At 47.5% G+C, this 25000-nt stretch overlaps 3 protein-coding genes across 5 annotated transcripts in view; all 3 read left to right on the top strand.

Annotated features, from left to right (window-relative positions):
- Positions 1-1981, top strand: part of LOC126572291 (solute carrier family 46 member 3-like) — a 7336-nt gene extending 5355 nt beyond the window's left edge. For all 3 annotated transcript variants that reach the window (XM_050231492.1, XM_050231491.1, XM_050231490.1), the window contains 2 exons: positions 1309-1549; positions 1624-1981. In XM_050231492.1, the coding sequence (XP_050087449.1) occupies positions 1309-1549; positions 1624-1858 (476 nt within the window). In that variant the 3' untranslated portion in view covers positions 1859-1981. The remainder of the gene's footprint in view (positions 1-1308; positions 1550-1623) is intronic.
- Positions 1982-2506: 525 nt separating this feature from the next.
- Positions 2507-8245, top strand: LOC126572254 (angiotensin-converting enzyme-like). Its single transcript, XM_050231415.1, has 4 exons — positions 2507-2922; positions 3919-4134; positions 4219-6135; positions 6212-8245. The coding sequence occupies exons 1-4, from the start codon at positions 2917-2919 to the stop codon at positions 7760-7762; spliced, it is 3690 nt and encodes a 1229-aa protein (XP_050087372.1). The 5' UTR covers positions 2507-2916; the 3' UTR covers positions 7763-8245.
- Positions 8246-9374: 1129 nt separating this feature from the next.
- LOC126572832 (transmembrane protease serine 9-like) overlaps positions 9375-25000 on the top strand; it is a 34499-nt gene continuing 18873 nt past the window's right edge. The window contains 8 exon segments of the mRNA XM_050232495.1: positions 9375-9467; positions 15052-15382; positions 17979-18056; positions 18127-18627; positions 18706-18924; positions 18990-19243; positions 19316-20087; positions 20159-20212. Coding sequence (XP_050088452.1) covers positions 15341-15382; positions 17979-18056; positions 18127-18627; positions 18706-18924; positions 18990-19243; positions 19316-20087; positions 20159-20212 — 1920 coding nt within the window. The 5' untranslated portion in view covers positions 9375-9467; positions 15052-15340.

Consider the following 25000-nt stretch of genomic DNA (forward strand, 5'->3'; position numbering starts at 1 on the left):
GGACAATCGTCACTATCGAAGAGATTGTATTGCACTTGCTAAACTGAACTCTTACGCCTCTGCATTGGTCGATCACGTTGAACAGGATTTTCAATGTTTATGTTGGCATTGGTAAATCACGTTCACATGGCCGATAATTCCACAGATCTTCGTTTCCTTATTCATGTCAGCTGGCAATGATGTAATTGGGATATAGAATGGTAGGGTAGAGATTACTCGTTAAATTTCGTTAAATTTTTCTTTGTTTGAATTCGTTTTTGGATAGCAGATTCATGAACAGCTGTTCAGTTGTTTTAATTTTGAGCTGTACTACAGGTTCATTTAGGTATTGCACTCTAAGTTCTTAATTTTTAACAGTTTTTTTTATCTGTTTTAGAGTATACGATGAATATGCACTATGGAAATAGTATATTCTTGCCTAGTTTTTTTTATGTAATTTAAATGTAAACTATGTCTTCTAATGCGACACGCATGCAGCATTATATTTCCTGTTAAAACGCAATTTATGTACAAATATCGCTAAATTCTTTGAAGATGTTGTTTTGACAATTGTAAAAAATCGTTTACATGAATTTTCGACATAAAAAAGCAATTGGAAAGACCTTATAAATGTCACTAAAGATATCGCAAGAAAAATATCACAAATGATTATCTAGGCCTGTAAAAATTGGTTTTGTGTGTGATAAAAAATCAAATGGAACAATATCACTATTCCATAATAACTAACCAACTATTTCAAAGGATTTCATATAATGTACTGGGTGCGCCATAAGGTGATTCCCTAGTATAAAGTTGAATAACTCTGTCATTTTTCAGCCGATTTTGGGAAATGAACATGTTTTAATTAGGTTCTTCGGCTGAATCGGCTGAAAAATTATAGAGTTATTCAACTTTATAATAAGGAACCACCTGATGGCGCATCCTGTAGTTGAGCTGCTTTTCTATTGTTGATTATTTGAAAATATATACAATTCAATATCATCTGCTGAGTATGTTAGTTTCTTATAGAAAATTTAAAAAAAAGCTTAGGGGACGCACGAGAGGAATCGAGCGAAATCTGTGCATCAACTTCACATGAACAGAAAATAGAAAGCATTCAATTTAGTAGTTGAATGTTGAATTGAACGCATAATGTTTTAGGATGCGTGTCACATTCGATGCAATGAAAAGCTGTGTAGTGTAGAGAGATGGTAAGATAGTATAGAACAAGATAATCTAATGAAGCTCTATCAATTTCATTCATAGCGTAGTCCTACTTATGATTATTTTTTTGGCACTTACTGATCTTCTTATATTCTCACCTAACAGGTCCGATTATAGAAATGCTAAACGGAACCTCCTTCATCTCGATGCGCTCGATTGCCTCGAAGCTGGTGGCGAGCGATGAGCTGGGTAAGGTAAACTCGCTGTTCGGTGTGGCCGAAGCGCTTATGCCACTCGTGTACGCCCCCATGTATACTACCGTATACTCAGCTACTATCAACGTGCTTCCCGGAGCATTCTTTTTGCTCGGCGGTGCACTTACCTCCCCGGCCGTCGTCATCTTTCTGTAAGTAGCCGCGACGGCACCAGCCAGTGTTACGCCTGCACGTTATACACGTTACATTTTCACTCTTTCCTCAGATGGATGTATCGTGTGCACAAGCGCGAAGCGCGCGAGATCGCGGAAGAGAAACGTGCCGAAGATAAGCATCGCCAACAGGCTGAGTCAGCGGCAGCCAGTGAGGGCACTGGTGATCGTGCAATCACGATCAGCATCGGCGTTGCGAACGCAGCCTTCGAGAACGATGAGAATGGTGGTGGTGGCAAGACCTCAATGCCAACGACCGGCAATGTCGCTGAGCCAAGCAAACTGTGATAAGCGTGTGTCTGTTCCTGATGGTACAACGTTCCTGGAGGGGAGAACGCTCCTGGAAGGAAACAATATGTTGTTGCTGCGTGTGTGTCTGTTTGTAAATATAATAAAAACCTAATGACGATATTATCCTACACATGGCTTCTGTTTGTGTAAATTAGAAATTCTCTAATGCGATCTATGATCGATTCCAAGGCACGTTGCTATCCTGCCTTATGCTGATTGCACCCGGATTTGTCTAAGACCAAGAAAAGTCATCAAATTCCTCTTGATGTCCTCTTGAAATGATAGCCAATTGCGTGGATTACCGTGGAATAGTGTCTCGAACGGAACGCGAGTAGTAAATCCCTCGCCACTCGCGAACATGAGTGGTGGCTTTGATATAGCGATAACACATCGCGATAAGCGTGCGTCGTTCACACACTAGCACTGGCCGGGAGAGCAGGCTTAGTGCGATAAGCAGAGCAAATCGTGTAAAGGATAGCGAATCGCTTGCAATGAGCAATTTCGCGCCGCGAGAGTACGAGAGTGTAGGTGCAAGCTTGCGCTCTCGGGAACGGCGGCCTGTAGGTGCGGACTAATCCTCGCACGTTCAGTAGTAGCCAATGTGGACAACAGCACGCGGGCACGCGGGTGTAGAGCTGTTGCAATTTACTCGTAGTGTGTCTCGCTCCAGCGCGACTGGACCGTCAAGTAGCGATCATCAAACGCATTAACCGAGTGACGTCGGTAATATATCAGCTCGGTGCGTAAAGCATCAACTGCCAGTCCATCGCTCGGTACCGAGCGGAGCAAAGGTAGTGTTGTTGTAGCGGGCAAGCGCAGCCCATTCGCCTGCCGAATCCAGTGAAAACCCAATCGGTGCGCCCTACCGGACGGTGTGTCCGGTAATTCTGTACGGCTTTTTGGCGAATCATTTTGCATTGGAGCGATATTTCGGAATTGCGAGTTCGGATTGTTATGCGTGTTTGGCAGTTGTACGTGCCGTTGTGTAGTAATAAAGTCGACTGTTGGCTGGCCGAAGTGGACAAACCAAAGTTACAGTAACGAGTGGCTGGATTATGAAGGTAAGCCTCGCGGTAAACTCCGCCATTGCGTAGGGCCTGTTTGATCGAAGTGACAACGATCGATGAACGATGTTCGTGACGGGAATATCGCTAGCCGGTCTTTGGCCTTAACGAACGAAAGAACAATGGATCAACGGTCAAAGTGATGCACCACGTGGCCACGGGTGATGGCAGGTCTAGTGAAATTGCAAATTCATTGGGCCGGTTGATCGAATTTGATTCGTCCATCCTCATTTGACCTTCGATCGATCGAGTAGATCAGGGATTGACGTCGACGATGATGGAGGAATTCCATGCCGGCTACCGCGTATCGCGTTATTACTCTTCTAGTTTTCATATTCCGGCCACAGTTTGGCTCGTGGTGTCCGAGACACTTTATGGCAATCGCGCATGTAATTGCATCTGTATGTTGTGACGCAGCGAGATAAAAGTCGTACGCGGCAAACCCCAAAAAAAAAGCACATTCGACAGCACTCGACTATCTCGCATTACATGCAGTGTGAGTTTGAGCCATAAAACCGATTGTTTGAAATTTTCGCTGTCATCACTTCGTTATTGCTTCATTATTGCTTGCAAACGGGTAATCTTCGACGATAAACTGTTCCCACTGAGTTATCTGCTGAAGCAGCTACGGTAAACTACTCCAGAAGAGTGCTGTTCAAGTGGACCTGGGAGTGTTTTTTCCTCTCAAGATCATGGATTTGATTATAAGCCAATTAGAATTCTTAATAAATCAACACACTCAACACAGAAAATGAAACTAAAATATTCTTTCTACATGTTATCAAAACTTTAAACATTAGACATGTGGCCGTTGTGCGCGATCTTATCTAGAAACTATTCACCAATGAACAATACTTCGCAATATGTAAAAGCAACATTAAAAGCTTTGCATCAATCTGTCGATTAAACATCAATCTTCTGTGATTAATTGTTTTCGCGAAAAAAAACCCATCCACTTTGCTACTAATTGCTGTCCAATTGATTCCACTGCAGCCATTCGCATACCTGTTGATCGTTTGTGGATGTTCGGTATGGACGGCGCGGTCCCTGCCGCAGACGGTGGTAGATCGTGACGCACTCACCGAGGAGCAGATGGTGGCCGCTCTCGAGAAGTATGATCGTGAGGTTAAGTACCACTGTAATCGCAATGCAATCGCCGACTGGAACGTAGCCACCGATACGGAGAACGTGACACTACAAGAAGTGCAGGTAACGGGTGGCACGGGGATAGCGCAGACAAAGAATCCTTTCTTTCGCTCGCTCACAGGCATCCTCTACTCTCTCGTTCCCTAGAACAATGTGTCACTGGAGTACGCCAAGTTCCGGAACGATTACTACGAACAGTACTTTAAGGATGCCATCGTCGAGAGCTACAGCGACGAGAAGGTGCGGAAGCAGCTGCGCTCGCTAAAGGATCTCGGAACGGCGGCCCTCCCGCCGGCAAAACTGGAGGCCTACAATCGGGTAATGCGCCGAATGGATTCAGCCTATCAGCTGGCGGAGGTGTGCCCGTACGACAATCAGAACTGTCAACCAGGGGACCCCAAGTGGACCCTTGATCCGGAGCTCGAGCGTGTGCTGGCCGAGTCGACTGACTACGATGAGCTGGAGTACGTGTGGCGCCGTTGGAGGGATGAGTCGGGAAAACGGATGCGCACAGATTATCAGGAGTACGTTGGGTACGTGAATGAGGCGGCGCATTCGAACGGTTACGAGGATTACGGTGCTCTGTGGCGGTCAAAGTATGATGATCCGAAACTACGTGAAACGTTGGAGCGTTTGTGGCGCGAAGTAGAACCACTGTACGATGAGCTGCACACGTACGTGCGGTACCGTTTGTTCGATCTGTACGGTGAGCGAATGGACCGAGACAATCCAATGATACCGGCCCATCTGCTCGGCAATATGTGGGCACAATCGTGGACCAATCTGTACGATCGCCTTAAACCCTTCCCGAACGGCAGTCTGGTCGATGTGACGGCCAAGATGCAGCAGTTGGGCTACAATGCGACCAAGATGTTCATGATGTCCGATGAGTTTTATCAGAGCCTGGGATTGCCGAGTAGTGCCATGAGCTACGGACCGAAGGCGGTGATCGAGAAGCCACCGCAGAAGATCGTGTGTCATGCGTCGGCCTGGGATTTCTGTGATGGCGAGGACTTCCGCATCAAGATGTGCACGAACGTGAACATGGAGGACTTTATCACCGTGCACCACGAGATGGGCCACATCATGTACTATCTGCTGTATAAGGAGCAACCGCAGCTCTTCCGGACTGGCGCTACGCCCGCTTTCCACGAAGCGGTCGGTGATACGATCGCACTGTCGGTGGCCACTCCGAACCACCTGCGCAAGGTGGGTTTGCTCGATGAGTACGCCGACAGTGAGGCGGACAATGTGAACGCCCTGTTCGAGATGGCGCTTGAACGGGTAGCGTTCTTACCGTTCGGTTATCTGATCGATATGTGGCGCTGGGATGTGTTCAGTGGTGCGGTCAACGAGAGCAACTGGAACGCCCACTGGTGGAAGCTTCGGCAACAGTACCAGAAGGTGTACGCACCGATCGAACGCAGCGAGCAGGATTTCGATCCGGGTGCAAAGTATCACATTCCGGCCAGCTCCCAGTACATCGCTTACTTTCTGGCACACATTCTCGAGTTCCAGTTCTACCGGTCGCTCTGCGTTGAAGCAGGACAGTACGATCCAACGAGCAGCAACACGGAACCGTTGCACAAGTGTGACTTTTACGAGAGTAAAGCGGCGGGTGAGAAATTGCGCCAAGGATTGTCGTTGGGATACAGCGAAGATTGGCAGGATGCGCTCGAGAAACTAACGGGCCAGCGGGAAATCAGTGGCCAGGCGCTGCTGGAGTACTTTGAGCCGTTGTATCGGTTCCTGAAGGAGGAGAATCGTAAGTTCAAAGCCGCGGAGATGGATCACATCGTCGACCGGTACAATGAAGAGTATTCGGTGGCCTGCAATCGGCAGGTGAAGGCTCAGTTCGCGACGCAGGTTGATGTCGGCAATACGACGCTTCAGCAGCAACTTTCCGAGGTGCTCGCCACCAACACACAGTTTGTGTTGGACAACTACTATCGCTACTTTGCCGACATGGATCCGAATGCGTTCGCCGATCCGATGGTAAGCCGGCAGTTGAAGTTTTTGACGCAGATATCGATCAACAAATTGTCGTACGAGGATCGTAGTAAGGTAAGGTTGGTGGAGAACATTAGGGACTTTAAGCGTTCACTTACAATCCTATTCGCTTATGCCTTTTTCCTTTTAGCTACAAGGTGCACTCGGTAGGATGCAGAACACCTACAGCACGGCCAAGATCTGCCCGTACACCGATCAGCAGTGTGCGAGCGGTAAACTATCGCTCGATCCGGAACTGTACGAGATTATGGCCAAATCGGCGGACTATGATGAGCTGCTGTACGTGTGGTCGGAATGGCGTCGAAACACTGGCCGTACCATGCGCCGTGACTATGCCGATTACGTGGAGGTGATGAACCGTGCGGCCAGTTACGGTGGCTACGCAAACATGGGCGAACAGTGGCGTGCGGCTTTCGAGCAGGATGATTTCGTGGAGACGATGGAACGGCTGTGGAGTGAAGTCGAACCGTTCTACGGTGAGCTGCACAAGTACGTTCACCGACAGCTAAAGGCCATCTACGGTAGTCGCATGACGGAAGGCAAGGATACCATTCCGGCCCATCTGCTCGGTAACATGTGGGCCCAATCGTGGGCTAATCTGTACGAGCGCACGAAACCTTTCACCGGTACGGTCGATCTGGACATTAGCGAGACGCTGAAGGCGAAAAACTACACCACGAAGCAGTTGTTTGAGATTGCGAACGATTTCTACGTGGGGTTGGGGTTGCCGGATAACAGCATGAGCTACGACGTGAGCCGTGGTGCGTTGATCGAGAAACCGACGGATCGTGTTGTCACGTGTCACGCATCGGCCTGGGACTTTTGCGATCGTGAGGACTATCGCATCAAGATGTGCACCCGGATGAACATGGAGGACTTTGTGACGATCCATCACGAGATGGGCCACATCAACTACTACATCCTGTACAAGGATCAACCGGTGACGCTACGCAGTGGGGCCAATCCTGGGTTCCATGAAGCCGTCGGGGATACCATCGCGCTATCGGTGGCCACACCGAAGCACTTTGAGAAGATCGGTTTACTGGACGGGTACGTCGATACGCACGAGGTGAACATCAATGCGCTCTACCAGAAGGCACTGGATCGGGTAGCGTTCCTGCCGTTTGGGCTGCTGATCGATATGTGGCGCTGGGAGGTGTTCTCCGGGAAGGTTTCGTACGATCGGTGGAACCAGCGGTGGTGGGAATTGCGCGAGAAGTACCAGAAGGTGTCAGCACCGGTCGAACGGGATGGCGAAGATTTCGATCCCGGTGCAAAGTACCATATTCCGTACGATAGTCAGTATGTGTCGTACTTTATCGCGCACATTCTCGATCTGCAGCTACACAAGGCGCTCTGTCTGGTGGCCAATCAGTACGATCCACAGGATCCGGCCAAACCGTTGCACAAGTGCGATATCGATGGATCGCGTGCGGCTGGTGATCGGCTGCGGGCCGGTCTGTCGCTTGGCCGATCGGTACACTGGTCGGAAGCGCTAAAGGCGATGACGGGCGAGACGGAGCTGCGGACCGATGCACTGCTCGAGTACTACAAACCGTTGTACGAGTTTCTGAAGGAAGAGAACGCCAAAGCGGGCAGCGCGCGTACGACTGGTGGGTCGATGTTGGCGTTCGTGATGCTATGCGGAGCGATGGTGGTTGCTGCCTCTCGGCTGCATTAAGCAAACTACTATGAATGAGTCTTTCACGTTCCTTTCTCCCAGCCCAGACCCGTTGAACGTTTACGTAATACGATGAATGAAGCGGAACTCGTTTGTTTTGTTGCCGCTTGATTCACACTCTATGCTGAGCATTAACCCCGCGTCGATTGTATGTAAATAGATAGATGGAACGGCACGGTTGAGCGAGTGGCAGACGGGCAGACGGACTTATCACCGGAAGCGTTTGGTTTGGCTGCTGGTGCAGGGTGGTGAATGGTCAATGCTTCGTGAAAGCGAACTGGCGTCGGTATTGCGATGGTCAGTGAACGCCAATTGATAGCGTTAACGAGGTTAATTTAACGTCACCGAAGGTTCCAAGCGTCCGGGGGTCTGTCGCGTCTATCGGCGCGAGTTGCCATCAGCAATAGTGGCATGTTCTATTGTTGCAATATGACTATTAAGTAAACAGGGAATAAAGTTCTACAATAAAGAAACTATGTTAAATTTCGTGTATTTCCCTTTTTTGTTGGAACGATGCTTTCTAATAGACGTGTTGGAGTGGTTCTGAAGCGCGCCAAATACACCGAAAGGCAACAGATACTCTCCTGACTCGTAACCGATGGAAAACGATGGTGAATGCGTGCGCCTCCACTGAGAGCTCGATTGAGAGACTCGATACACCATGGATCCATCGCGGCATCGAGGGGAGGCCTACACGAAGAGTTCGATGATCGGTAGCAGGGTGTTGAGAGAGCGCGGAAATCATGCTGATGATTGATGGGGCACGCAGTTCGGTTTGTAAAGCGATTTCTTCCTGCCAATCAATTGAACAATTATAACATCCATGCTCGAACCGGCCGGTCGCGTGCCGTAGAGCGTCGTTGTTTGAAGACGCAGCAATTTGTTTCCATCAAGGCGCGGCTCGTGAAACGCGCCCTGCTTGGTTGGTAGTGCATTGGTGAGAAGCATATTTGAAAAGGATGCTTTTTTTGATAATTCTTTCACTTACAAATCAGTAAAAAAATATTTTGTAATCATAAAGGTTAAAAGTAATCGTTGAATTCAATTAAACACGTGACCTAACGAAACAACAAAACGCTACCTGATGCGTAAGTATTTGTTGATAATTTTTGTTGTCTAATTTGTGTAAGGTAGAGAAGAATTATAAAATGATTTAAGATTGGTATGATTTAGTTAGTATTTTGAAAATTATTCCATTCCTAAATGTAAATCAATTTGTTAACAATTATGTTTTGGAACCATAGTGAATATTTCAACAATAATTGTCTATTATCGTGTAACACCACAAAAACCGTGGGAGCCAGAATGAAGCGACCCCGTATATACCAAACACTAATTGTAAAAATGGTCGACCAATTAACGCTGAATTCCCTAATCCCACGCAACACCCTCTGCGGGGGTTGTTTTACCCCCAAAAACCACCTCGGACCGGGACAGGACCCCGGACAAAATGCATTGAGTGTCTAAGCGAACAGCAACAGCGACTAATGCTGGCGACTTGCTCTCGCGGGTGACACACTGCCACAAATTCCCGGGGGTGGACGCATGAGAACTGTATAAAAGAAGGCAACCACCGAGCGGTCGGCCCGAGTGTCGTCAGTCGCGTCCGAATCGTGGTGCAAGTCGAACGTGCGAGCGTACCGACGTTGTGACCGCGGTTGTAGTGCGTCTCCCATCTCGTGCCCGTTGCGTCTCGGAGTGTGAGGTACGGTTTTCGCTAAATTTATGCTGCCACCGATCGAGTCGCCGCGTGGTTCCGCATCCGCAATGGCCTTCGGTGGCGGTCCGTGCGAGCGGAAAAGTGACATTGAATAGGTAGATGCCAGCCAACCAGCCAGCCAGCTATGGCGCCAACAGCTTAGCAGCTTCTATGTTAATCATCTCTGTGGTTGTCCTACGGAAGGAACGGAAGGCGTGATTTGTAATGTGGCGCGACCACGATACGCCAGCGGCACGATAACTATCGATAGCTAGAGGAAAATCTGACGGATGGTGATAAACGGTGATGAAAAGCGTCCGATTGACGGTGATAAGCGAAAAGTGTTTCTAAGAAACGACGCTCCTCCTGTTCCGTGCTTGAGTTGTGCGTCAGTTTGCTGCTGCTGCCAGTCGGTTTGGTCCGACGGGCACATAAAATATGAATCGATTCGTGTTTTACGACATGCTGCAAATGGGGAAAAGTGTGTGGCAGGCCTTCGGTATGGTTGATTAGCTGTAGGGCACGCCACAGCCCACCCAGTGGTAGCTGGAACAGTAATCGAACTGTTATCGATATTTTTGCCATTTGGCACGGTTTGACCGTAAATGCGTGTCGTCAACGCTGTGATCAGGGGCTGTCCGTGAGCTTGCTGCGAGCATTTGTCGATTGTTTGAGGGATGCGGATCGTATATTAATAGAGTTTCGGTGAACTTGAACTTGGTTGTTGCTCTGGGCGGCCGAACGAGCAACGATGGAGGCGCCAGTATCGGTGGGAGCATATGGATTGGACAGAACAGGGGAAGAAAAGAGCACTATCCTTCTTAGAATAGGATCAGCACATCAGTACATCAGCTGTAGCATCCTGCTACTCGTTATCGTTCACGCCGGATGTAGAGCGAGATTGGATCTTTTTCAATCCTTGTGTGCTTATGTGCTTGCTTACTCCACGTGCCAGTAGGTTTTTTGTTCGTTAAAGGTGAACAGAAATCAGTTCTGTTTGCACCAGCGGTGGCTGTTTGGTTGCGCTAACGTACTAGCAAGTTAAACACGAAGACTCAACTCCACAAGTCAGTTTGTTAGCTCTGGTTTCGCTCCTTTAGCTTCCATCAAAAAAGGAGAATTTTGCTGGGATACTGAACGGTTTGCCGGTTTACTGAAGTCCGAGGTAATCAGCAAACCAGCCGAAGGTTCTGTTTGTGCCTTTTTTGTGAACTGTGCAGCGGTGGGCACGTGGTTTTAATTTGCTCAAATTATAAAGGGTCCACCCCTTGGAGAATGCCTTCCGAGATGCCGATGCCGTCGTGCCTTCGAGCTGCTGTGGTGGATGCGTCATTTCTCATAAATTGGATTATGAATGAGCAACATAAAATTGACAATTTCATTGTTAAGCCATTGAATGGGAAATGTACAAAACTGGCGCAGGAGACAGACCAGAAATACAACTTTTTTGTCGAAGGAAGAAATGTCGGAAGAAATGTTTCGGTACAAAATGTTCATTCATTATAAAAAAAATCACTTTCCGTTCAAAATAGCTATTCGAGCAATACCTATCAAAAGACCGATTCGGTCAATGCACACTGATACGCATTCAGTTCCCGATCAGTGACATTCTTTACGATAATCCAGCCGTATAATTCATGGTGAATAGAAATAGGAAGAAGGTTCATGTTGGTAATACACCATCATATCCGGACTATCGCCTGCCAGTGCTAGCTTATTTTTGGATTACTACACCGGCAAGATTGATTGAATTCGAAAGAGTTTTCGAGCACTCCCATATGGTATACGAGTCAGACTAGCAGGTCAAAGCATCTATTTTTCGGTCCCTCCCTGCTTAGGGAATTGTGAAACTTTGTGTGAAAAAGTTAATGTTAAAAAAGAAAAACGCAATCTATTCGATCCCCATTGCCTTTCTGACACATACATCGTGGCGAGTTCGGCAAAGGGGGCAGGCCAAACTTTTCACCGACCGGCTGTGCTAATGTTGTATTGATAGAAGCGCTCTGTTCTATCACTCCATCACAATTCCGCCGGCAAAGTATTTTCTTCGAGAGAGCGAGAGTAACGACAAAACGAAGCAGTGTTTCGTTTTTAACGTTCTTTTTTTCATGCCTGTCCAACGCTGTGTTCCGAGGAAGCCCGGAATCTTCGGTGACAAATTGTTTCAAATAAACAGTTCTTCTACAGCTCTTTTATGCTGGCTCGAGGGACCAACTTTCAGCATAAAACATAAGGCGCTCTAGTCTATTGTGACAGATTGTAAGGGAAAGTTTCCGGTGATTTGTGATAACAAAACTTTGCCAAACATGAGTCACAAACACTTTGATTTAAGAGACGGTCAAAATGAGATTCGTTTTCTTGTATAATGTTGTTCTGGTAATCATCGATCGATTTTTGGACGGGTTACAATAGGCCCCAAGTTCCCACGTTCACCTTCAAATAATACCGGCAACCGCACTCAACTCGTCCCTTTCTCAGTTACTCGCAGAAAGAAACAAAACCAAATTGATACCACGGACTGTATCATGCTGTATCCGTTTTTGGCCGACCCGGACTGATTGGGGTTTCCGTGTACACATTGGTTTCACCCGATTTCCATGAAAATGGGTAGGGATCACATTGAAGCGACAGCCGATAGCACCGATAAGAGACGCCGTTCTGCAGCTTTATCATAGGCGCTCAGGAACGCCACTTGCCACCTGCAGCTTACCTTCGAAACGTTACTTCCTGCCATTCTCTTGCTCACCATCGGAATTCAGTCACGTGCGAACGATTTATTTTATGTTTGTCCAACGCACAACGCGCGTTACCGTGAACTAATGTACCGAGACTGTAATTGCGGACAGTGTACATTTCGATTTGCGTGACGCATTTGTCGCGTACTTACTGACTTCCGTCCTGTCGGGTATAATATGCTATCGTTAATTCCAGCTGCCGATTGTCGCTGAGCCAATTCTGTCCGATAGAAGCAACTGGTTGTTTATGCCCGGTGATACCATTCAGCGAGAGATTCATATTGCTTCGCTTGAGAATGTACTGGTTTTCCATTTGCGGTACCGGAACATTTGCATTACGAAGGGGTTGGCATGATTAGAATAAAATAACGAGATGCCCCCCTTTAAGCCAACGGCACTGCAGTCGTGAAATGCAGCGTGAAGTCAAAATGATTGTGCTCTGTTCATTGTTATCCTTTTCACTCTGATTGGTTGGGTTGTGGAGAAGACATTCTCTTAGCGTTAAACGTTCTGCTCATCCCAGAGAAACCCATTTTCCCGAGTGTTCTTTAAGCCAAGTGGTTTTCTCGAACAGAAACCGCTGAGTGGGTTGGTCGCGGCAGAGATAATAGCTGGAAATTAATATTGAAACACCACAAAGTCCTGTCGTTCGCACAAAGTCCTTGTTTTGAAAAGGCGCAGCCGCTGGGTGTTCGTTTCGTAGCACAGAAAACCTAATTAGAATGGTACCGTGTACCGAGTACGATTAAACACTTGACGACGACCACAGCTGCTCCATTGGAGGATTTTATTGCTGGAGAAAATTCGCTTTTTGATTAAAGCCGTTTGTTATTCTTGGTTTTCGATTAGCACCGTTTTATAAGAGGTCTAATATACAAGAGTACTCTAACTTGTGAAAGCTACTGTTTAATATTTTCCAGTCACTCTACGCTTGGCTATCTTTTCCACTGGATCCGCAGCGCATTTTTCATCCTCGTAAAGGTCATGTGGTTGATTCCTGGGTGTTCATTTTCCAGATTAAATTACGATACGGACCGTATACTCCATTTGTCATGTTCGATCGACTGCCGCTACGGCCTGCACCGAGGGTCACACATGTGCGCATAAATCTGTGCGGCTGGTTTGAGTGGATCCGAAAAACTGGAAGTGATAAAGAGTGAACGTGTAATGGTCAAAGTTTCGGTCTCGTATGCACGAGTGGTCCATGATGTGATCTCCAAAATTCACTCGAGAACAATAAATCATCATTATTGGTAGAGTTTTTCATTGACCTCCCGCGACCCTGCCCTTCGGCCTTAGAGGTCAAGAACTTCCACACGCCCTTAGGGCTCAGACGAATGACCAGAAAACGAAGAAAACTGTTAAAAATAAATCCCGATGTTGTTTAGAAAAATAACTACACTGATGGGGCTGTGAGAGGAACTGTTTGCCGAGAGACACTGAAACTGAGAGAGAGAGAGAGAGAGAGAGAGAGAGAGAGAGAGAGAGAGAGAGAGAGAACACGAGATAACGAAAGAATGAAATATTGTCGCAAGAGTGCCGGCCATGCTGCAGTGTGTGTCGTGGGTATTTTTTTTATTTTTAAATTAAAATTCCTTCGGGCATTTCATGCAACCTTCACTGTCATTCCTTCAACCCCGCACCAAGGGCAACCGAGGAATCTACCACAGAGACATTGGCCCGAATGTTTCCGTTCTGCCCGACCATCAACACGTGCCCGTGGCACCGAATCCCAACCGATCAACTGAACAAGATAAGGCGGTTAGGCGGTGAAAGGCGGCGTGCGTGGCACCGGTGATGCCAGGAAATGGATCCCCGTGGTCCTTGCCGATTTGGGGGCCGGTAATTTGAACCGATGGAGCGTTTCCATTATATCGGAAACTCACCTTCCCGTTTCCGGTAGCTTCCGTGGCGCTTGGTGGTGGGGGGGGGGGGGGGGGAGGGGGGGGAACGTTATCCTGGCGAGGAACCAACGGGATGTGGTAATTCCTGGGTCTCGTGCAGAGCGACTCGTGCGGCGAAAGATGTTTTCCTTTTTGTGGCGGAAATTTATGCTAATTTGCGAACCAAGCTTGGTAGATCGATGCTACTGTGCTACAGTGGATCGTGAAAATGGGAACAAGGCAGCAGGAAAGGTCTAGAGTGGTTTTACGGTAGCGCCATAGCTACAACCAACCCATGAGTAACCATTGAGAGGCAGGAATGGGAGATAAATACAAACATAAGATAAATTATGCAGAAACGATCTGCCTCGTGCTCTTCCGCTGCTGCTGATGCTTAGCTCCACTGTCGGTGGCGAACGCGTCCGCGTTTTGGCCGGCTAAGACAAGAATAGATGTGGCTGAAGTGTCGTGAGAGAGAGAGAGAGAGAGAAAGAGAGAGAGAGAGAGAGAGAGAGAGAGATAGAGAGGAAAATTCACCGGCTTGCGTAACAAGTGATGTGCGGGTGGTGTGGACGCTTTCTCGCTTGACCAGCGTGTCCGATTGTAAACAACTTTTCACGATAATCGTGCTGACGATCATAACGGAATTTGCATAATGTTGTCACAAGGGCTTTAACTAGTAGATAAATAAATTATACTGCGTCCGGTAAAGTGACATCAAATGAACGTATAATCAGCTTACTTTTGAATCTTAAATGACGGTAATCTACTAAACGAACCACACCTTGTTGTATGGATTTTTTGGAAGCTGACATCCAGACCATGCTTCGAACAGAAGTTGTTTCTTCAGACGCTTTAAAACTAAAGATCCCTTACAACTCATTCTATTGTTTTCCAAATTTTAGCTGAAAAACAAAAGCAAAGCAAACTCATTAACAATGTTTCATTTTCCTTTTTCTGCTACACATCCAGCGCACGCTGACCGTTGCTGACGCCAACCGTTTTCCTTCGCAAACATCGTGACGGTGTCTTTCGGGTGCGAAGAAGGAAAATGCTTCTCTCGCCCACTGTGTGTGAATCGTGCATCGTGTAAGCAAAGTTACAGCATTAAAAAAGGAGCATTAACGTTGGGCGCCCAAAGCCCGCTGCTGGAGGCCTAAGCTGGGAGCAATATTTATGCAGCCAGTTTTCCCCATCATCGTGTGCAGACGACCGACGACCTTCTACTGGAAAGCAGGATAGAAGTAAAACCTTCGCCACCATGTACGGGATGCTGTTGGAGAGCGTACAACACTTTGTACAGGTAAGCAGCCGAGAGCGTATTTCATTGGCCGTGTTCTGTCGGTTGGAAGGTTGGCGCTCGTTTTAAAGCATTATGCACGCTCGGTAGTAAATGAACGGTAACGGGGAGCAACGCGAGATGGCCCTCAGTCAGTACAGTTCATAAGGCGCTTTTATCGTATTTACTTCTCACGAAATCGCTCCATGAGCATGGCGCTGGTCCTGAGGCTTTTAATGCTCAAAATGCCGCCTGCTTATAAAAGGACAACAAAATGGAAATTGGTTGGGCTTTCTTCTGCAGTTAATTTCAGACAAACGTTCCAACAAACCACTTTCTTTACACGAGAACGGCAGGTGAGATGGTGTATGTTTCGCGAAAAGCTTTATGGTTGCCGTGATAGCGTCGCTACATGGAGTGCGAACGAACCATAATGCCTACGGCTACCTGGATGCCCAGCGTTTGTTGGTTCGATATTAAAGCCGTCTTTACGTCTGGTAGGCACCGGATGCACGATGGCAAGACGTTTCTCAGCTTTAAGATATCATTCGATGTCCTTTTTCACGTACAATTCAATTGTAGTGAGATTGATACGCTTTCGTCGACGCTAGGCCCTGTGATTGGGGCTTTTGGGCCTCAAGGCCCCCCCGAGAAACAATGTTTCATCCCTCGGTGGACCGTAAACAGGCTTACGGTTCTGATTTGTTGCCATCCGTACCTGGAAGCGATCGAAGGAAAGTCAGTGCTGGGTATCTATTCGATTGGTAACAGAGACCACCTTCAAGCTGGCTTTCCCTGTTCAGATGCAGTGCAATCGCATGAGTGTTTCTCATTGGCTCTTTGCATGGATGATCTTTAAACAAATAAAGATTGACATTTTCCCATAAAAACTTTGTTCATGAAGGTCGACTTTAATAATGAATCGTGAAACGGAATCATACTGCGAATCGCGATATTAGTAGCATCAAGAAGTATACTGGCGTCCAAAACCCTAGACAGATTAATTGCATTACACCAAAGTCATCGTTCGATGCTTCTTATCGTAGTAACTTTCTTTGTGAAGTTCCATCAAGATCAGCTGAATGTTGGAGCGTCTGAAATGGACAGTGAAAAATGGTTCAAACTATCGACATTGAGCCCGATCGAACGACGCGATTGCGATGCCAGAGCGACGATGGAGATAATTTGTCCCTTCGTTATCTACGATTTTCATCAGATGTTACAGGGCAGCAACACAAAAAAAGGTACCGCAAGTCGTGTGGCACGGGACAAAATTAAGAAGGAAAGGTTGTCAGTCCAGGATACTGCTACTCGGGTGGATAATAAACGACATTTTGATTAAACTCCCGCCGCGCGCACAAAGAATAAAGTAGTCTGAAGCATAAGGTCGCGCCACTGTTGCTCGAACGGGTACGAAACATGATTGTCCGGTGCGTTATCTTTGTCCCGAAATCGAGGTCATCGAGAACCCATTCATCATCGGGGTTTGCCTTAGCCCTTCGATGGCAGGATATCAGTAGTTACCCTTCCACGCCGAGACCTATCTCCACGAGAGTCAACGTGTTGTCAACGGAGTCGAGTTCAAAGTGTCATTGTTTCCCTGGCAAACCCCTCGCTAAGACGGCGAAAGGGTGGGAGCAAGGAAAGGGAGTATTTGATTATTGTTTATCGGCTGCCGCGGGGTGTTTGCGACGATCAAATTAATTACATCCCCGAAGCCGTACTCCCACTTAGGGTCGATAACGGCGACCAGTTCAGTGGTCACTGTTTCCGTTCGACATCAATCCTGCCATCCTAACGGTCCCGTTTATTCGATCCTACTTTATTGGTTGGTTCACTTATGCTTTCGCTGTTTGGTGAGCTGTCTTTGGGTAACCTTTGGGGATGACCATCTTAAATGTCGGAGCTGCAGCAGTAGATGGATAAAGACAGATGAATCGGAGCCATTCGGCCACATTTTCCATACTTGTGCTCATCCCTTGGGCCAGTTGGGGTTTGCTGGTGCTGCTGTCGCTGTGCCGGTATGTCATAAATGCAGCAGTGACCCAGGAACATTTTTATCCAAACTTTACGATCGCTTTTTTATGGCCACTTCGATTGTCCAAACACAGTGAGCGGAAGGTTATGAATGCAAATCACGTCTGTTACGGGTTGATGTTGGAAGAGTGTTCTGATAGGCGAACAGCGATACAGAGCGGGCACTGGAATAACGATGCGGCACTTTCTTATTTAATAGGTTGCCAGGAACGTGGCTTGCGTGATATCGAGGATGTTTTTTTTAATCCTTGTGTTCGTAATATGCATTTCAACGGCGTGTTTTGAGCAGAAGTGCAACGTTCAGTGGGATTTTTATGCTCATCATTGGATGTCGTTATTTTCAGAAAAAGAGTCCTTTCAGATTAAGTTTGAAACGTTTTGTTTGGATTGACAATATGTAGAGAGATCGAAGTATTATTGAATGTTTACCAAATATTTGTCAAACTTCTATTTGATTATTCTAGGAAAAGGCTTTGGAATCGACATAATTGAAGAATATATTTGAACATAACAACATTCACATGACAGGTAAAAGGTTTTTTTCCATTTTCTAAAAATGCTTTTCGTTTCTATCTTGTTTCAGCTCGAATATGGAGAGTACGTGTGGCGCCAGGCACTGCTCACCACCGGTTGCAAGAACACCGTATTTAACACCCACCAGGTTGGAAACGCAAAGCAAACACCCCGATTCACCATCATTACAAGTGGTACCACGTGTTCTTTCTTCGTAGCTCTATCCGGACAGCTTGATTCCCGAGCTGGCGGCGGCCCTGTCGTCCATCACCGGTAAACCGTGCGATGAGTTTATGATTTTCTTTGGCCGCTGCTTCGTCCGATTTTTCAGCAACTTTGGCTACGACGAGCTGATAAAAGCGACGGGGCGCTACTTTTGCGATTTTCTCCATTCCGTCGACAACATCCATCTGCAGATGCGGTTTACGTACCGCAAGATGAAGAGCCCATCGATGCAGCTAACGGAGGTGGACGAAAATGGGGCCGTCCTGGTGTACCGGAGCACCCGCAGTGGCTTCTCCAAGTATCTGCGCGGTCAGCTGCTCGAGATCGCCAAGCAGCTGTATGGAATGGATGTCAGTATTAAGGTGTTGGAGAGCCAGAACGATAGTGCGGTCGGTGCGGCTCAGGGTGGCCTCAAGACAGTGATAGTAAAGTATCGTTTGGACTTTGATAATCGGGATTACGTGAGTAGACAGCGGTAACATCTACCGGTACCAGTACTGGGTATCTGATGTTCATCTTCTTTTTTCCAATAGATGCAGCGACGCGTCCACATCAAGGCACATCCCTCACAGCTTCAGTTGGCTCCAGTGAACAGTATGATTCTGCTGAATCTATTCCCGTTTGCCCTTATCCTGAACGATGAAATGAAGATAACGGCTGTCGGGGAAAAGCTCATCGAATCCTGGATGCTCAACAACGGTAGCCGATCGCCGACGGAGTTGATTGGTGCGAAAGTCACCGAGCACTTTAAACTGCGGCGTCCAACAGGGATAACGTTTACGTGGGAGAATGTAAGATTCAGTAGAGGAAGCATTTGTCGATCTTCAAATGAAGTTCTTTCTAACGCATTTCGTAGATTAAACGACTACAAACGGTTCTCTTCGAGATCCAGCTACTGAAAGGCTCTTCTGCTAAGGGAACGAAGGCAATCAGCGATGCAGCGCATCCGGAATCCACTAAGCCGCATGAACAAACACCGGCCGAGGATGCGGCGAAGATCATGACGAACATTCCACGCCGAGGTTCCCAAGGAATTCGCAGTATCTTGTTGAAGGGTGAGATGCGCTACATTAAGGATATCAATTCATTGGTGTTTCTGTGCAGTCCACTGTAAGTAGCAAGCAGCGAACCGGCACCCACGTTCCACTTCTAATGTGTCTCTTCTTCTCCCCCCTCGAACAGAATTCAGAACTTGGAGGAACTGCGTGAAATGGGACTGTACCTGAACGATCTCAATCCACACGGCCTGAGTCGTGAGATGGTGTTTTCCGGGTTCTCTCACTATTCCCGATTGGATTTGATGTGTGAACGAGAGGAACAGCGGGCCGAAGAGCTGGAGACATCGCTGGCACTGGCTGACTCGTGGAAGCGCCAGGGAGACGAGCTGCTGTACTCGATGATACCGCGTTCGATTGCGGAACGGTTGCGCGAAGGACAAAACCCACACGACACATGCCAAAGCTTCGAGGAAGTGACCGTGCTGTTTGCGGAAGTCCAGGAGACAATCACTGGCGATGATTCGATCAAGTACGCCATGACGACGGTTAACACGTTGAATGCGGCGTTTACTGCGTTCGACGAGCTGATCCAGTCACCGATGGCGTACAAGGTTGAGACGGTCGGTAAGGTGTACATGGCGGTCAGTGGTGCACCGGACAGCAACCCGTTTCACGCCCAGCATATGGCCAATCTGGCACTGGAGATGCTTGCCAGCATACGGGAGCTGAAGTTGCCCGGAGTGGGAGTAAAGATCGGTTTTCATTCCGGTCCCATTGTGGCCGGCATTGTGGGACTGAAAGTGCCACGGTACTGTCTATTCGGGGATACCGTCAATACGGCTTCACGGATGGAGAGCAGCAGCGAAACGGACCGAATTCAAGTGTCCGGCTACACGGCACAGAAGCTGAAGAAGCTGGGCTACGTCCTGTCGTACCGTGGTAAGGTTGCTGTGAAGGTAAGGAGCTCCTTGATGCTATTGCCGCTCAGAATACCAATCGTGACTGACCAACGCTTTCGCGCTTTTAGGGCAAAGGAGACATGGAAACCTACTGGTTGGTGGGTAAGCCGCAGAAGAACATTTAATGCTGGATGGATGTAGCTCGCGCTGATGGACCAAACCGTGCCTTCTTCTACTGTACAGTTGTGTTGAGCGAACGGGAAATCATTCTAAATGGCTTCCTTTTCTTCTGTAATCAGCAAGCGTCTAGACAGTGAATGCATTCTATTTATATGAAAGGCATCGAATGGTATCCTCTACCGATCTCAAGCTGCGATGTGTGTCAAACACGTTTATGTAATGTTTTAGGTGATTCTGCACAGTGACTGTAATAAATATTTAGCTAAACAATTACGATTGTATAACTGTTTCGTAGTTCTAGTTTCTATTTCCATCGGCATGCCATTTGCTTAAGGGAAGGCTAAGGTTAATTCTGACCAAAAAAGCTAATTTTTGACGATTTTTTTGTGAAAAATTCAATCAACTTAATTTTTTCAAATGAATGTCTTACTAAACTCATCCACGGCATCATATTTAGAAAGACGTAGCTTCGAAAAAGTACTGTTTGCGTTGCCACAGCCTCGTGCCTGGTGATCTGAAATATGCAAATAATAGATTATTAGTTTGTGCTGGTAACCCCGTCCAGGTTTTTATTGCATTTTCACTTTTTCGATTTTTGGCAGATTTTTTAATTGAAAAAAATGAACACAATCTGATCAAACCGGGTTCGTCGCTTAACCGGGCAAGTCTTTTGATTCGAACCAACAACGATATGACCATTTGTTTGTAGAAAACTGTCTACCTATACATGCTTTTGCAAATGCCATAATAAACTGCAATTTGTCAAGTATATTTGGTACAGATTATGTGTTCAAAATTTTAAATCGATCGGTTTAGTAGTTTATATGCTACGATGGGCACCGACTTTGAAATCGTTGGTTTTGGGAAACGCAGATTTTCAAAAATCAATGTCTTTGTCAGTTTTACTTCAATTGATCCACAAAATTTCACACAATATTCTTTAAAGGATCACCACTCATCATCATCATCATCATCATGGCAGTAAAACAAAGCCAATCGCGTGCCAGAACTCAGCAAATGTTTATTTATCAACGAATGAAGGTAATGATAATGTAATAAGTAGCTTCCATGATCCTCACTACAGTGAAGGTGCCTCCGAAGCTGGACCACATTTGCAGCCAGGCCCATTGGCGACGATCCAATCGGTGAACGAGGCGACGTTTGTGAATATCGACGGTTGATATTCTTCCGCGCAGCTAACCTCTGGAACATCGATCGCGACTGCCAGCAGTTCCACGAAGGCCGTCTTCTGAATAACGAGTGGTTCACCACCATCTCCCTGTCGTAGGATCATTTGAAGGATTTAGTAACACATTCAGCAGCATGCGAGTCTATGTACTTACGGTGCACGTTCCGATGGTCTGATTGGTAGATTTCGGTGCTCCACCACACTGATTGTGTGTGCTGAACTGAGGGTAAGTTGCCTTGCACGCGGTCACATCGGACATCTTTACAGAAACCTCCTGTAGGACCGTCTTGTTCATTGCACCTTCGGAAAAGATCGGTCCCCAACCGATCATAGTGGCCTCCTGGGGAAGTGGAGTGAAGACAGCCAGCGGTGGCAGGCAGACCGGCACGAACGACGCTAGTGGATCCTCCAGAATCAGCAGCCCAATGTTGTACTCGTACATGTTCCGGGGGCTGTAACTCGGATGGCGGACGGTGGATGCGATCGTGCGCGAATATCGCTTATCCTCAGTTGCTTCGTACGCGAGAAGCCGAAAATTGGCACGGATATGCATCGTGGTTGGCATGCTGTCGACGATAGTTGCCGTCGTGACGATGACTCGATCGTTCACGAGACTCCCATGACCGGTCGGGCTATCGAGATAGGTTAGGAGAGCCAACCACGGATACTTGGAGTCATCGCTGACCGTCGCTCCACCGATGATGCGCAGTAACGGGCTGGTCGCACAGACATCTGCAAATGTGCAAATGTGAATGAAAGATAGTGGATTTAGATAAACGTAAAGGTAAGAAGCGGGTTGCCTAGAATTCTACCTACCTTGACCAGGTCCACAGGATGCACAGCTTGGTGCCGGTATGCTGCTTCTGCCCGGAACACCGAACTGACTGGCAATACTTTGCGCAGCGTTGGCCAAATTGTTCCAAGCGCCCCCGATCGTCGGAACTGTGAACGTTACTGGCAGCGTTGGTAATGTAAACGGTAAGGGAGTTGGGCGAGTAGCTGTTGTTGTTGCACTAGTTGTTGTTGTTGTAGCACTAGTGTTAGTAGTTGCATTCGTTGTAGTGGTTGTTGCGGCAGTCGTAGCTGTTGCTGTTGTAGCACTAGTGTTAGTGGTTGCATTCGTTGAAGTGGCTGTTGCGGCAGTTGTTGCCATCGCATCGTTGCTGGGTGTCAACGTCCCGATACCGGACACCAGGTTGTTTGTCCACTGTCCGGCCACACCCTGAACGACGTTGGTGGCGTTGGTAATGGCGGCCTGGGACGAACCGATCGCACCAGCCAGTGGATTCGGTATTGGATCGTTGGCAATCTGCCCCTGGGACGGTGATGGAGATGGCGGTTCGGTCGTCGTTGTCGTTGTGGTCGTATTCGTGGCCAGCGGTCTCTGGTTAAGCAACGCTGTGAGTGCCTGAACGTTGCTGTTCGATCCAACCACGTTGCTCAACACCGTCTGCACCAGATTGGGCACCGGTGGACTTGCAGTAGTGATGGCTGGATCGTTCGCAACGGAAGCACTAGTGGACTGACCGGGCGCCACCGTGAAGAATCCAAGCTGTGCTATAACATTCCCCGGTACCACTCCGGACAGGCTGGACTGATTGACGATCTGACTCAGCAAGTTGACGCTCGGTGGAATTGTCCAGGCTGCACTCGGTGGACCGGTGGTCGGATCACGCATCGGTGGAATCACTGAATCTCGCATCGGCTTAATAGCTGGATCTCGCATCGGCGGAAGGTTGGCGTACGGACTCGAGCCGGCTTGGATGGCCGCGATCGCTCCCGGTGGAACGTCCACGAGTGATTGCACATTCGAGCCCGTTTGTGGAAACGGTAACAGCAACAATCCTACCGGTGCCGGTGGCGTTGGTCCATCCTCTTTCGGTGGTGGCTGTGTTGGGATGGATTGTGCAACTTGACGACCCTGCTCGTGGTATAGGGAATCATTTGTCAAAAAGGACTGCCACCGTCTACCTAATTCGCGTGTGGGGACACTTACATTTCTCGTCAGTTCGTGGCGCTTAGCAAACGCTACGCTGAGTAAACAACACACCACAATCAACCTACAGTAAGCACTCGTACGCATTGCTCCCGTTTGCGGCGATGTCGGCCTTCACGACGTCGTTCCTGATCACTTCCTTCCCGATAGGCTGATGCACGGGGACTGCGATTCCGATTCGGCAAATTAGCGAATTTTATCCTCCTCACCTAACGGAATTGCGAAAGCAATGGTGGAGCAGCAAACAGAGACCAGGGGAAGGGTGAATGTCAATCCAGTTTTGGACACTCCCGGCCCTCCTCCCTCCGGGCGAAGCGAATCAGCATCTCGAAAGGGCCAACGATTGATTTTTCGGTGCGTTTTCAGTTCTTGATGCACCTCGTACACTCGGAACTGCAATGCCATCCCGTTGGTGCCATTGGTGGATTTCGGTTGAAAACTGGTTTTTCGACCAGCCGAGGGTTCATCTCAGGTCATTCGGATGCTGGTTTGTGGCTTTTTTTTTAATGGAACTTGGAATCGTTTTCAGTGCTTTAACGGTGATTGTAGCAATGCCAAAGAAGATTTTTTTTTTGGTTGGAACGAGCACGTACATAACATAACAGTAATGTTGGTTAGTTAAAGAAGTATTTATTTCTCACGATTCTTTTGATACGTACGTTAAGATACCACCGTTTGTGTTTTTTTTTAATATCAATGTTTTTCTTTGCTAGGCTCTCCATAGGGTTTCATATATTGAACTGATAAATCAAGTGATTGAAGGGAGCTTTCTGAAAAATAGTACACCAACATCCACTTAATATAATCTGTTGCGCAGATCAAATATTGTTAATCAGAACAGGCCAATAGCTTAAACTCCTCGAAAGCAAAACCTATTTGATGAGAGTGATTAAGCACATTGATTGTTCGTAAAAAAGTGGTTAATTTATTTCATATTTTCAAATTGTACTGACAGGATACGGAATAGACTTAGTTAGAATAATTGAATACTCGTGTATGCCTTTGCATTGAATTATGTTGCACTTTGATGCCATTACAGTAGAATCCATCAACGATATAGTATCCGTCGGCGGTATATTATGCTCTGCAGTAACAACCAGGACTTTGCGCCTGCGCCCACGATATGAATTGGTAAAACCTGGTGAAAACGGCAGGCTGGTTTTTTCTTCCACATCCGCTCCCAGGCGATTGTAATGCCACCCCAATCAACGTCATCAACGCTGGATCGGCTGCCGAAGGATACATGAGTCCCACACCATCATCACCCTGGGAAAAAAAAGAAACGAAAAATCGATTGTCACCGATGATACAATTGCACTACATAGTGTTATGCTGCCCACTAACAGACAACTATCTCTTACATCGCATGTCGTTTTGTGGAGATTCTTGGGTGCTGGATCGAACACACCACCGCAAAGGTTGCCCTCCGTCGAGGATGGGTAAGCGATCCGGCATTCATCGTACGACAGCAGCGGTACCGGTGTCTCCTGGAGCGTAAGCCAAGGCATACCACCCAATTTCTGGGCACCCCAACCGGCAATCACTCCAGAGGAATCGCCATAGGAGTCAATATTATCGGGCATACAGATTGGCATAAGCTGATCG

This window comes from Anopheles aquasalis, chromosome 2, assembly GCF_943734665.1.
Source record: "Anopheles aquasalis chromosome 2, idAnoAquaMG_Q_19, whole genome shotgun sequence".
Classification (NCBI taxonomy): domain Eukaryota; kingdom Metazoa; phylum Arthropoda; class Insecta; order Diptera; family Culicidae; genus Anopheles; species Anopheles aquasalis.